This window comes from Drosophila serrata, unplaced genomic scaffold (assembly GCF_035046125.1).
Source record: "Drosophila serrata isolate PLE 108 unplaced genomic scaffold, ASM3504612v1 contig_362, whole genome shotgun sequence".
NCBI lineage: Eukaryota > Metazoa > Arthropoda > Insecta > Diptera > Drosophilidae > Drosophila > Drosophila serrata.
The window spans coordinates 1,763,342-1,776,974 of record NW_028257260.1 but is presented as its reverse complement, the minus strand read 5'-3'; the positions used below and the strand labels follow the sequence as shown (position 1 = coordinate 1,776,974).

Below are 13,633 nucleotides of genomic sequence, written 5' to 3'. Positions count from 1 at the left end.
CTCACAATATCTATTGGTATGCCTGCCTCCCTCTGCTGCAGCGCTAGAGGTGGCGCTTACGCTCTATCTCTCTCTGTTGCAGCTACAGAGGTAGCTCTTTCCCTCTCGCTCTCTTTCTCTGTTCTCTTGCCTCGAGAAGTATAAATACAGGCGCTTCGATCGCCGCGAGCTCAGTCTGTCCTAGGGGTACCTAGTGTTAACATCGATAGTGATAGTGGCAGTGATATGATGGTTACCCTTCGACCTCAAAAATATGACGTGGCCTATGGAATACATCCGAATAACCACCATCCGGATGACTAAAGTCACCAAGATAAGGCTACCCTGGAAGGAAGTAAACAATGACGTGTCCTTTACTGCGGTAAGTCTTAATCATGACAATTATATCATTTACATATTATATTATTATATCTTATACATGTTATATTATATCATATACATATTATATTATTATATCATATACATATTATATTATTATATCATATACATATATACATACATGCTATAAGAGGTATCAGGTCTTGATCTAGATTCAGCTATGCATTTATTTTTTAATTAATTCCCTTATTACCATAAATCTCATTAGTTAATTATAATTTAAAGTGACCCAGCTATTTGTATTGATGATATCCACAAACGTATACTCAAAGTTAACAACTTAACTTAATTTTAAATTATTATCGAATATATTTTCTTATCCTTGGGATAGTTTCAAAAGCCAACTGTTATTAAATAATTAGAACGCAGTGAAGGAGTCGTTTCTGATCCTATATATATTCCTGATCGGCATATATATAAGTATACAAAAACCAGGTTGTAATTACAAGTAAATCTATACAAAATAATACATTTTACAAAAAGAAAATCGACAATTTAACTGAGTTTTTTAAAGTTTTGTTAGAGATATTTTGATATTTTTATATGAAGATTTTTATCTACACATCAAAGTTTTAAGAACTCATAACTAAGCTAAATAAGCACTAATTTTAAACCGGAAAGCTGTCCAATGTTTAGTTTTTATTTCGTTAATAAACCTACATACTGTATATCAAATTTAAAACAAAATAAAAATTCTATCAATTTTTTGACATTTTCAACAATGTAAACCCTTATAAAAATTAAAAAAAATTGGTACATTTTTTTATCAGCTGAAGAATGCTAGATCGACTCGTCTGTTGATGCTGATCAAGAATATATATGATTTATAGGGTCGGAAATGACTCCTTCACAGCATTACAAGCTTCTGAATAAAATTATAATACCCTGCAAGGGAATAAAAATGACACAAACAAATGGCATGCGCCTTGGAGATTTATATATTAACAGTATAAAAATGCAGTGGAATCACCTACATTGTATACATTATAAAATTTAGCAATGGAATGGGGCTATTAATACATCATTTTTAAATTTCCACTGGTTGCAACAAAAATCTCAATCGATATATGCGGTAGAAAAGCATCAACATCGTACTATCGATATAACATCGATAAATTTTCCTACTTCAATTTCCAGCAGGGCCAACACAACCAAAAGAAATCACAACAACGCGATCTCCAGGGCGACGAATCCTCGATAGGCCGGCGCGTACCCGCTGCAACCGCGTCTCTGCCCGTCCGTCCCCATCTGCGACGTGAGTGCCCGTAGAGCAGCAGAGTTCTGCTCCCGTCGTCATCGCAACATCGCAGCAGTAGCAGCAATAGCAGCGGCAGCAGAAGCAGAAGCAGCAGCACCAGCAGCATGGCCCAATCCCATCGCGATAGGGACCGCGGCGGCTCTGGACCGTTGCCGAACCGCTGGCTTTACTGTCCGCGCAAGAGCGACAGCATCATCGCTGAGCGTTTCCTTGCCTTCAAGACGCCACTGAGTCAGAGCTTCCAGGACAAAATGCCCATCGAGTGCACCTTCCGTCCGGAGATGCTCTTCGACTACTGCAAGACACTCAAGGTAGCTTAACCAGTTCTCCTCGATAGCTGTAGTTCCTGATTTCTGATTCCTGATTCCTCTCTTTGTTTTCCAGTTGAAACTGGGTCTTTGGGTAGATCTGACCAACACGAAGCGCTTTTATGACCGTTCCACGGTGGAGGAGCGCGGCGTCCAATACATTAAGCTGCAGTGCCGTGGACACGGCGAAACGCCGTCACCAGAGCAAACGCACAGCTTTATCGAGATTGTGGATAACTTTATTAATGAGCGTCCATTCGATGTCATCGCCGTTCACTGCACTCACGGCTTCAATCGTACAGGCTTCCTGATTGTCTCCTATATGGTGGAACGTCTCGACTGCTCCGTGGAGGCGGCACTGTCTGTCTTCGCCTCCGCTCGGCCACCGGGCATCTACAAGCAGGACTATATTAATGAGCTATACAAGCGCTATGACGATGAAGAGGATGCACCGGCGGCCCCAGAGCAACCCAACTGGTGTTTGGATTACGATGATAGCAATGGTGATGGCTCGGCACCAGTTGAGAGTCGAAAGCGTCACTCATCCACATCACAGCAGGCAGAGGATGTGGAGGAGGAGACCGAAGAAGTCGAAGGCGAAGAGGCCGACGGTGATGGTGATGCGTCCACATCGGACGGACAGCCGCGAAAGAAGCGACGCCGCGAGATGGTCGTTAGGAATGCCACATTCATGGCCGGAGTGCCAGGCGTACGTCAGGTTAGTGACCAACCGCGTCTTTCCGATCTGCAGCGCAAGGTGCAGGACTGGTGCCATTGGAACAAGAACGGTTTCCCGGGCTCCCAGCCCGTGTCAATGGATAGGAACAATATTAAGCGCCTCAGTGAGATACCCTATCGGGTGTCATGGAAGGCGGATGGCACACGCTACATGATGCTCATCGATGGCCGTGACGAGGTCTACTTCTTTGATCGCAATCACTCCTGTTTCCAAGTGGAGAACGTTGTCTTTTTGAACGGCAAGAACCTAACTGAGCACCTCGACGGCACACTTCTCGATGGGGTAAGTAATATAACATGCTTGATCGTAGCCATTGGTAGCATCTAAATGGTTTTCCCTTTCGCCTGTTTAGGAGATGGTGCTGGACAAGATCGGCGAAACAGTTACGCCGCGCTACCTCGTTTATGACATTGTCCGTCTCTCACATCGTGACGTGCGGGATGAGCCGTTCTTTCCCAATCGCTTGGACTACATCAAGAAGGATGTGATAGGTGCGAATATAAAGACATTCCCTAGATCCTTTTGTTTGTTAATCTGGCCTTGCAGCTCCACGAATCCTGGGCATGAAGCATGGCATCGTCAATCAGCGTACGCAGGCGTTCAGTGTGCGTGGAAAGGATTTCTGGGATATTTGGATGTCTGCCCGCCTGCTGGGCGAAAAGTTCTCACGCACTCTGGCCCATGAGCCGGATGGCCTGATCTTTCAGCCATCCCAGCAGCCATACACGGCCGGCGTTTGCTCCGATGTGTTTAAATGGAAGCCGCATGAGCTTAACTCGGTCGACTTTCGCCTCAAGATCATAACGGAGCGTGGCGAGGGGTGAGTAAAAAAGAAGAAGTCTGTTGTGGTTTTCAATCTATTGATCCTTGCTTTCACAGCCTGCTCACCAAGAAGGTGGGCTTCCTGTATGTGGGCGGTCACGACGCCCCTTTCGGCCGCATGCAAAAGCTGACAAAGGAGATTCGTGACCTGGACAACAAGATTGTAGAGTGTACTTTGAATCAATACGGTAACTGGGAGTTTATGCGGGAGCGAACAGATAAGAAGCATCCCAATAGCTACAATACATGCCGCGGTAAGTTGCATATAACCTGATTATTATATATTCCCTTCTTTTGAATTGGAAATCTCTGATTAACAGCCGTTGTGGAGAGCATAAGAAATCCCATTACCAAGGAATACCTATTAAACTATATCGCAAACTGCGGTTTTCGTGATGACCAAGCCATGATGCCACCGCCACATAATGCCCATCCACATGGCCATGGTCATGGCCATGGTCATGCCCAAGGCCATGGCCATCATGGCGGAGCGCCAGACCAACGACCACAACGTCCCCACTAAGCAAATAGCAGCTGCTTTTTACACCTCATCTCACCAATCACTATTTCACCATTGAAACGCGCTCCCCCCTCAAAGACGACACTAGAAAATTAAACACAACCGCTAATAAATATAATTCAAAACGAGACAATTGCACACAAGATGTGTTGCCGAAAAGAAAAGTGCGTGTTCATTGTGTTTCTCTTGAATTTTATGGAGTATTACACAGCATCAACTCTTGGAATTCACAACAACGACGGAATAAATGTTCTATAGAGGCACAGATAATGTCATCAACAGTGTGATTCTATTATACTAATATATATAATTTACTTTGTATTTTTTTTTTAATATTTATTTAGGTGCTTTTACAACCGACACAAGTGTATTAAAGCTTCGTGCAAAAAGCAGGCAAGATCTCCAATCCTGTCAAGTATATACAACTCATTTCAATAGTTATTAATCTCTGGTTTTGTGTATACATTATAATCCCTTAACAAATTTAGTTCATTATCAAATGAAAGGGAGACAACAGTTTGGAAAGTTTCCCGGCAATCCTATGTAAGCACATCACAATCAACACATAATACATATTATTATAACTCTTATCCCTTATTTACAGAAGACACTACGGCTGCGGGGGCTGCTCTATAACCTTCCCTTAATTGGAAATAGTTCAACCATTTCGGATACTGAGGACAAAGTGCTTCAACGGACGCCAAGTGATGAAGACGCATAACGTGGCTCCTTGGGGGAAGAGCCGGAATTAATATACTTGATTGTGATATTTGGAAACAGCAACAGAATCCTTTTAGCCAAATTCATTGTTCTGCAACAGGTGCACTTTGTTCTGCGACTGTAGAAGCATACAAACATGGAGCAACTGTTATGTTGGAATATAAAAACAATCTAATAAATAGAGCTCATATTTTTAAAATCAATTAGCATATTTATCAGCATTACTTCCCGAGTCGATTTAACCAAGTCCAGTAAAGATTTCTTTAATGGTTTTCCATATACATATTTATCCAATGCTTGGATATACAAACAGCATTCATTTAAAGAATTCAACTATTAACTATCTTTCGTAAAAAACAAAAAGTCCGCTAAGGTAGAAAGGATTTACATTACACAACATAACATAAACTTTAAGGCCGTCAATTAATTGAGAAGACTTCCGTTCTCGCGCAATGGCTCCTCCTCCAACCGACCGAGACTGAGCAATGCCACCAGAGCTGCTCCCTGCTCCGCCTGCTTCTTGTTCTTTTCCCAAAATGTGCTGCTATAACGCTGTCCATCGAAGGTGCAAATGGCACGGAAGAGTTTGTCGCACTGCTGCGTTTCGTAGGCGGGTGCCGTCTTGCCCTCCCTGCCAGCATGGACATAGAGCAGCGTCTTTGGCAGGTGATCGGCTGTGAAAGAAGTTAAGAAGAATGTTAGATAATGCCAGAGATCTGTGTCCCCTTCGACTACTTACAATTGGGATATGTGGAGCGTAGGAAGGGCATATTTCTGCAAATAACATTGGTGTATTCGTCCGTAATAGCGTTGGCCGCCTCCTCCAATTTTCGACGCTTGGCCTGTGCCTCCGGCGGCTCAACTTCCGCACGTCCCGAATTGCCAAGGGTCTTCAGTTCCTTCTGCTTGCGCCGACAGTAGTCGCCCAGGTGCCAGATTTCGCAGATCTGCTGCAGAGTTTGGCATTGAAGGAAGCGCTTACCACGCGGCGTCTCCTGCAGCTCCCGGAGAATGCTCTGCACACAGTACTTGGTGTTGTGGGGCGCATTGTCGTAGTCAACGCATAGACGGAGATATTTGTCAATGACATCGTCCATGGGCAGCAAACCCTCTGGCCGGAAGATGCTCACGTTGATCTGCGCAGCACGGGCTACCATCACGCTGGCTGCCCCACATTCCCTTTGGAAGTTACGCAAGTCCTCATACTTGTGCATGTCACGCGATCCGCCGTTGGCAATAATGGGAATAGACACTGCCTGAGCTACGGCTCGCAGGACGTCAGGATGCGGCCGATGCTGCGGTCGCTCGTCCCGGGTTCGCGCGTGTATGCCAATGGCTGCAATGCCAGTGGCGGCCAGTTTCTGCACCAGATCAATGGTGGCACCAACATCCGGCAGGATGCGGATTTTGCAAGTGACGGGAATGTCCAGATTAGAGCACAGAGTACGTAGAATATGAGCTGCTTTATCCGGTTCGGCGAGCAGAGCAGCACCCATTCCGCCCTTGATGGAGAACTCCTTGGGACAGCCCATGTTGATGTCCAGACCGGAGATGTCACGCTGCAGTAGCTTGCCCACGGCCAGGGCTCGCGTGGCGTCACTGGTGCCCATCTGCAGGACAAGCCGTGAGGTCTCTTCAGCGCAAGTGCGAAACACAATCGTCCCATCCGAGGGATCTACAAAATCCACTGTACCCAGGGCAGCTGTAAGAAAAACCTGGTTAGATGCATCTGTTCCCAGTCGGAATTTCTATCAGCGCCCACTCACGGTTAAGCCTGCGTATGCTCTTGATCAGCTTGAGGTCGACCAGCTCCTCCGTGTAAACAATGTCCGCACCCATTTCCAGGGCCAAAAGCCGCATGGGCAACGTGCCCACACGCACCATGGGCGCCAGAATGAGCTTATTGCTGTAATCCAGCCTCTGACGAGTCTTCATGGTTGGGCAGGTGTGAAAATGAAGACAAAAACCAAGTGCCTTGAATTTCGAATATTGTCGCAGCATGGATCCACAGGTTCAGCTGTTTTAGAGGAGAGCGGTTAAAATATCGATCATCATCGCATGGGACTATCGATAGTTGGTGTTTTTTGGAAAGCGTAGTGGTGACAAGTGTAAAGAATTATTAATCGATTATTTTACTATTTTTAGTATACGATGTGTTATCGTACTTAACTATCACTTGCTTATAGTAGAATATTAGAATTTTATGGTATTTAACGGTATTTTGTTGTACTTAATTCCGTTTCATCGATTTTTGCATACCAATTCCAAATATACCATAAATACTGCCCTGTGCGAATATTGTATATTACATTCTGCTGCAGTATATTTTACATCCCTGGTATGCAGTCATCGTTATCGCCCCAATATTCATCTAATGTGTTTTCAGCCCTGGCAGTGTTGTTTTCATTTTACCGAGCCAAAACTTTGTTAACTTGTTTTGTTTTGCCTTCATAACCAGCGGGACAAATCGTAGTGATTGACATTAGACGACCCAGAGTGGGACCACAAGTAGCTGACATCACCAAAAACAAGAGACTAGACGAGGCGCGAAGGAAACTCAACCACAAAGAGGACTCTACAATTGGACTCGAGGCTAATTAGATTAGCAATTTGCGACAGCAACATCTGCGACTGTGACCCCATCATATTCATGGTGTTAGAAGCCATTAAGGTCTGGCCCAGCAACGTGACCAAACCCACGCTAGCCAAAGCAATCCCAGAGCCAGGACACACACAGGCCCAGCCACAAGGAGCACCATTACCATTACCCTTGGCAATCCCATCAACAACACCAGCAGCAGCAGCAGCAGCGGAGCAGCAACAGGCCACGGGCACCTTGAACGGGATCACCAGAAGCGGCATCAGCGACTCTGGCTCGGTTATGCGCATTGCCTGCCCTGGTACGCGCCAGAAGGGGGTCGAGCGCAGCTGGGGCTTACGCGCTGCCTGCATACAATCGATACACTGAGGCTGACCTACGGCCGCCGCCCACGGCAGCTGGCGCTAGCCATGTCTCTGCTAGCGTATGGCGAGTCCAGCGACACGGAACCCGATGCCCTCGTGGACTTCACGGCTTTGCTTCGTCAGCGGCAGCGTCAATTTGGTTGCGGCAATAAAGCAGAGACGGAGCAGACCGATGATCAGGGTTACTATCTGGAGCAGTATGTGCTGGGCGTGCTGGATTTTAGCTCGCAGTATGGCATCGATTACAGCATCTCCTATACGGCAGCCAATGTGATTGGTCGACCGACCAAATATCCCGCCTATGGTGACTATCCGGAGACATTTACCATGCGCACCTATGGCGATTGGTGGAAACGTGCTCCATCGGCCACCCGGGAGATTCAGGCCCAAAATCTACCCAAGCTAGCCACCCAGGACTACATTGGTGAGTATGTATATAGATTTACTTATGACTGCGAAAATCTATTATTTGTTGCATTTCAGTTGTGTATTTCGAGGAGTTTGTGGTGCCAACGGAGGTGGCCATCTATGAGACCTTTAATCCAGGCGCGGTGGTACGAATCTGGGCCTATGGCATGACCAAGCACTGGACATGCCTGTGGGAAGCGGAGTCGGAGACGGACAACGATATGGATCGACCGCCAGCGGACTCGCGTCGCTTTGCGCCGCCGCTTAACAAGACCACCGTAATAACAAAGTAAGTAATGCTACCCAGAAGTTGTCCTTGCGATGGGAAGCTAGTGCTAGAATTAACTTAAACCCATCGATCTATACGGAAAAAGGCTCGAGCGTGAAATTGAAGCGAAGCCAAACAAGTTTGAAGACGTTGCGTTCACGTAAGGCTTGGACACACATCTATATTTAAGCGAAGAAATGAATTAGGCGAATAAGTGAGCTTGAAATTGAAAGGAAACAAGAACTATTATATTCAACTTTTTATAAGCGTTTTATGCAAAGTTATGATCACTTTTCAATTACAGTTTCAATGTTTCGGCTATCAAAATTAGTTTTTAATATGCTTTAATTTACTCTAATTTAAAAATCAAGGATATCATAAAAACTACAAATTTATTAAGTTGTTCTATTTAAATTTACTACTTGAAAGGTCTCTTTCCCTCCTTTCACTATCCCTTTCTTTTCTATATTGTTTAATCTTTTAAGAAGGCAAATGTATATTATTCAGCTTCCCATTTTACTTATATAAACGCATTTAACTAAGTAAAAGCAATGAGATGGTCTTTAAAAGAAATAAAATTATAACATTAGAATCTTATTAATGTAATAAGATAAGTAACTCAAGAGCTATTCTTGGCTTCCACCAATATCGCTTGATTTTAACAATTAATTAAAAAGATTTTCTGTGGGCAATGTTAACTAGTTTGGAATTTTAAGAGCCATTTCTTTTCCAAGTCCTTATTTTTATATTTTAACATTTTCTTATTCCTTATATTCTCCCTTTCTTATATCAATTTTAGAACGCTGCGGATTGACTTCAATCACAGCAGGCTTAACTATTACACGGAGATTGATGCCATCATGCTGTGCGGCCGCACTGTCTCCAGAATAAAGAGTCTGTTGGGCAAACAGCAGCGTCTGCAGAATCAGCAGCTTCAAAAGCCACAGCCTGTCTCCATGCCGGTGCCAGTGGCAATGCCCTCGAAGCCGGAGAGTCCATTGGGATCTTCGCCCATTAGTGGCGGCGGACCCATTAGTTACAAGCTACGCTCTCTAAAGTTCCAGCCAAAGTGTCGACCGGATGGTGCCACCAACCTGCACGAGTTTATCAACAACGATTTAAGCCAGTTTCTGATGGAAAATCGTGTTGAAGGCGGAGACCTGCAGCAGCAAGCGGTGGGGGTGCCTCGGATCTGCCTGACCGATCTGCCGTTTGAGATCCTTCTTCGCATACTTAGCTACTTGGATCTCAAGTCGCTGTTTCGCGTTGGTCAAGTGTCCAGGATCTTTTACGACATCTCCTCCCATCCTTTGCTCTATGCTGAGCTTAGCTTGAAACCCTACTGGCACCTGGCCAGCTCGACGCTTCTCTGCACGCTGGCCCTAAGGGCAACCATGCTGCGGAAGCTGGATCTTTCCTGGTGCGGCGGCCTGGGCAACATCTCGCCCACCGAATTTAAGAAGTAAGTGTGGAAGTTTTTAATTGTTTTCTTTGAATTTTTTAACTTTTTTATTTGCCCTTTTAGATTTCTGACACAACGCGGCGATAATCTCACCCACCTGCGGCTCAACTCGTGCAAGTTTCTCAATTCCAGCTGCATTGAAACCGTGGGCATAGTCTGTGATAATCTAATAGGTGTGTGTTTCTTTTATTGTTCGATTGTATGATTGTCTTACTCTCAATTATAATGATTTTTCCTATCAGAGTTGAGCCTGCGCAATTGTGCTACTGATCCGCCGCTGCTAAACTTCTCCTGTCTGGCCAATCTAAAGAATTTAGAGCGTCTCGATCTGTTTCAAACGGCCTTTGAGCCCGAATTGCTGCTCAGTATGCTCGAGGGCAATCGGAAACTGAAGCACCTTAATCTGGGTAAGATTGATCAACAGGTTAACAACATTTAAGACGATTTAAAACGAAATATTTTCATATTTTGTAGTAGCTAAGGTACTATTTTGATATGGTTTTTATTTCTTTTAATATTACTTTCATTTATACATTTTTTTGTATAGCATTTTGTGGTGTATCTGTGAACATGGACAATGTGGCCGCCCATTTGGCCACATACAACACGCAGCTAATCTCTCTGGACCTGTGGAAGGCGCACTTTCTATCCGCCCGCGGACTCCTTTCGCTGGCACGTCTACATCAGTTGGAGGAGCTCGATCTGGGCTGGTGGTATGTGGATTGGATAGCTTGACTTTGTTAGTCAAGGAGAACTGATTTCCCAATGATTTCCCATTTCCAAACAAATATGCACAGCTTGCGGGAGGCATCGCTGGGAGACGGACTGTTCCAATTGTTATCCAACTGTCCCAAGCTGAAGAAGCTGTTCTTATCGGCGGTGCGCGGTACAACCGAGCGGGATCTCATGCATATTGCCGCGCTGGGCAAGAGTCTGGAGCAACTGGACCTAATGGGCATTCTAAACATAACGCACGAACGAGTTTACGAGTGGGTTTCGAATATAATCTTAGAAATGTTCCTTGTTTGCTGTAAGAGTTAAGCCAAAGATCATATAATGCATAAGTTACGGAACGCCATACCATTTTTACTTGAGAAAAGGCAAATTTAATTTGTCATTTAATATGTACTCGCTTTCCGAATCTTATTTATTATCAAGTCTTTGATTTAATTGCTACAAATCTTGTTAAAACTAACCAATTTAACTTTTAATATTATATTACCCTTGCAGTATCCTGGTTCACTGTCCCAAGCTTCAGTTGCTTGACCTAAGCTTCTGCGATAACATCATGGATCGGGATGTGAGCTAACTTAGCCATATATCATTTTAAAAACGTTTCTCTAACAGTTCTTTTGCCTTCCAGTTCGATGTGCTGGCTGATTGGTCGCGTCTCTTCAATGTGGACATCAAGAGCAGTCGGGTATATGTGCCCAGATAGTGGGAAATATATACATCTAATAGCTATTATTCCTGGTACCGTGATAAGTGTACATAAACTTAGATCCTATATGAGGCGTCACTCTTTCTCGCTTCTGTTTCTGTTTGTAGTAAAATGTTAACCGTGTCATGTTATAAATGTTAAATGATTGAGATTAAACTTTGGTGATTTTATAAAAAAAAAAACCAATTAATTATATTTCTTTATTTGTATATTGGAAAATTGAATTACCATTAATTAGTATTGTGCGTGTATTTAGCAATCCCAAGGTGGCCAACAGTGTGACAAAAGATATAGTATGCATGGAATAGCCAAATTTACAAAGTAAATCAGTGCCTAAACTAACTTATCAATATAAAGTATATATAGTTTTTAAATAAAAAAAGAGGGTTCTGCTAAAAATCACAAAAGCATACAAGTGGAAGTACCACATAAAATATAAATTGTGAATTCTGATGGATAATATAATATAATTATAAATCATTTTTAATATATTCAAATAATTAATAACTTCTGAATTCTGATGGATAATATAATACTATAATAATAAAACATTTTTAATATATTCATATAATAATATATATATTTAAAAAATATTATCGATATGCTATCACGATATAAATATTTATTTTGTTAAGAAACTTATCGATACAATTACATGTTATCGTATCCCTTTTAAAGGGAACAGCTGTTTATTCTTTTTGTTTTAGATGCCTGTCAAATGCCAAATATTATCAAGCAAGTGAAAAATTATCTAAAAAATAAGCGAGCCAGTCTAATTTTAACTATTTGCAGGTTTATTGCACTAAACATCGATGCACTGGCAAAGGAACTGAAATCTGAAGGCTCAAACCGACAAAACAATGTCGTATTTAACTAAACCGAGGAAAAAGAAGGATGCAAAGTCCCAACCACCGCCAAAGACCCCTCAAAATCTTCAGTGTGTCGCTCCCACATCGCCGCTACATGCTGCAATGCATGGGATATCACTTCTCCTCAATACACGTCTCTCAACAGCAGAACTGGACCTTTGTATAGAGCTGCTGAATGCGGAGGTACACCCGAAGGCGTTAGCCGACGTCGTCCGACCCTTGCTGAATGCCAGAAATCCACCTGAACAATTGGACGACTGATATCTTCCAACATCTCGGTCAAACAAAATCTTTACATTCACAACCAACCTGCTCAACCCTCAAACACGGACGTGATCAAGAGAACACAAGAATCTAAGAAACCAATCAGTCGTATTTTGCAAAGATATTAAATTCTTCCATTTGTTTATTTTGAATCAGCTGTTACCTTGGTGGATAGTGATGACCATTTGGCACGATAACACATCGATAAACAGTCAAAAACTAAAAATGTACATGCACTTGGACTTTTAAATTATCTTATTGTCACCACCAAGTTTTTGTTTTTTTTTTTAAGGATTTAGCAGTTTGTCCAAAACACAAGTCTAGTACAAAGTCATATTTGAATTGAAAAATATCGATATATTTTTGACAACTCTAATGCAGAATCTTGGCTGTGTAAAATTCTTGCCTTATCGCTGGTTATTTGCGAGCAACCTGTGCATCGCGATAGCTTTTGCATCCACATCTTCTGTCACAAGGTCTTTACCCTCCAATACATCGAGTCGTTTGTGCAGGAGCAACCAGCATATCTTTGATATCCAGAGATCAGCTTCGAAGATGAGCGACAAGACGTCGGGTGCAGGAGGAGCAGCAGCAGCGGAGTCCTACCAAGCCGGGAGTAACTCTGTGGCCTTTGTAACCACGCCAGACCGGGAATCGGCCAAGAAGCTGGCCCACAGCATTATCGAACGCCGGCTGGCCGCCTGTGTTAATATTGTGCCGCAGATTGAGTCCATCTACCTGTGGGAGGGCAAAGTCAACGAGGACAACGAGTATTTGATGATGATTAAGACGCGCACTGAACGTGTGGACGAGTTGAGCAAGTTCGTCCGCGAGAATCATCCATACAGCGTGGCCGAAGTCATCTCCTTGCCCATTCAAAACGGCAATCTGCCATATCTGAAGTGGATCACAGAGACGGTACCAGGACTAGGAAGCAAGGATTAAACCAAATTTGTCAAGAATTTAATTAAATATACTATATATTCTTTGTTTATGCTGGAATAGCATGGATATATGTATTTATTTTATCAAAACAACAGGTAGAGTTGCGAAAAACACCGATAGTTTCAATATTCGATAACTTGAACGTTAAAATTTGAAATTGATTGGTATCGAACCATTTGTAAAGTGAGAATATAAAAAAATTTTGCCTCTACAAAATTGGTTTCCTTTATTGTTTTAGTTTTTGTATAACCCATTTAACAATGTTTA

At 43.2% G+C, this 13,633-nt stretch overlaps 5 protein-coding genes and 1 long non-coding RNA gene across 6 annotated transcripts; 5 read left to right on the top strand and 1 right to left on the bottom strand.

Moving 5' to 3' along the window:
• Positions 1 to 41: 41 nt before the first annotated feature.
• Positions 42 to 1,835, top strand: LOC147642730 (uncharacterized). Its single transcript, XR_015273088.1, has 2 exons — positions 42 to 361; positions 1,516 to 1,835. It is a non-coding gene; the product is annotated as an uncharacterized LOC147642730 (long non-coding RNA).
• mRNA-cap (RNA guanylyltransferase and 5'-phosphatase mRNA capping enzyme) lies at positions 1,502 to 4,189 on the top strand. Its single transcript, XM_020948308.2, has 6 exons — positions 1,502 to 1,947; positions 2,021 to 2,965; positions 3,036 to 3,174; positions 3,230 to 3,503; positions 3,563 to 3,759; positions 3,826 to 4,189. Exons 1-6 carry the CDS (start codon positions 1,741 to 1,743, stop codon positions 4,026 to 4,028), a joined length of 1,965 nt encoding a protein of 654 aa, XP_020803967.2. The 5' UTR covers positions 1,502 to 1,740; the 3' UTR covers positions 4,029 to 4,189.
• Positions 4,190 to 4,935: 746 nt separating this feature from the next.
• On the bottom strand, positions 4,936 to 7,282 carry Dus2 (Dihydrouridine synthase 2). Its single transcript, XM_020948311.2, has 3 exons — positions 6,512 to 7,282; positions 5,485 to 6,447; positions 4,936 to 5,419 (listed from the first exon to the last, which is right to left on the bottom strand). The coding sequence occupies exons 1-3, from the start codon at positions 6,744 to 6,746 to the stop codon at positions 5,169 to 5,171; spliced, it is 1,449 nt and encodes a 482-aa protein (XP_020803970.1). The 5' UTR covers positions 6,747 to 7,282; the 3' UTR covers positions 4,936 to 5,168.
• Positions 7,088 to 11,470, top strand: Fbxl4 (F box and leucine-rich-repeat gene 4). The gene is made up of 9 exons (XM_020948307.2): positions 7,088 to 8,133; positions 8,193 to 8,406; positions 9,185 to 9,847; positions 9,911 to 10,020; positions 10,090 to 10,254; positions 10,395 to 10,560; positions 10,645 to 10,836; positions 11,078 to 11,147; positions 11,211 to 11,470. The coding sequence occupies exons 1-9, from the start codon at positions 7,755 to 7,757 to the stop codon at positions 11,283 to 11,285; spliced, it is 2,034 nt and encodes a 677-aa protein (XP_020803966.2). The 5' UTR covers positions 7,088 to 7,754; the 3' UTR covers positions 11,286 to 11,470.
• Positions 11,471 to 12,148: 678 nt separating this feature from the next.
• LOC110180646 (uncharacterized) lies at positions 12,149 to 13,423 on the top strand. The gene has a single exon (XM_020948340.2). The coding sequence runs from the start codon at positions 12,149 to 12,151 to the stop codon at positions 12,416 to 12,418; it is 270 nt and encodes an 89-aa protein (XP_020803999.2). The 3' UTR covers positions 12,419 to 13,423.
• LOC147642729 (uncharacterized) lies at positions 12,797 to 13,423 on the top strand. Its single transcript, XM_086839123.1, has one exon. The coding sequence runs from the start codon at positions 12,797 to 12,799 to the stop codon at positions 13,364 to 13,366; it is 570 nt and encodes a 189-aa protein (XP_086695249.1). The 3' UTR covers positions 13,367 to 13,423.
• Positions 13,424 to 13,633: the final 210 nt, after the last annotated feature.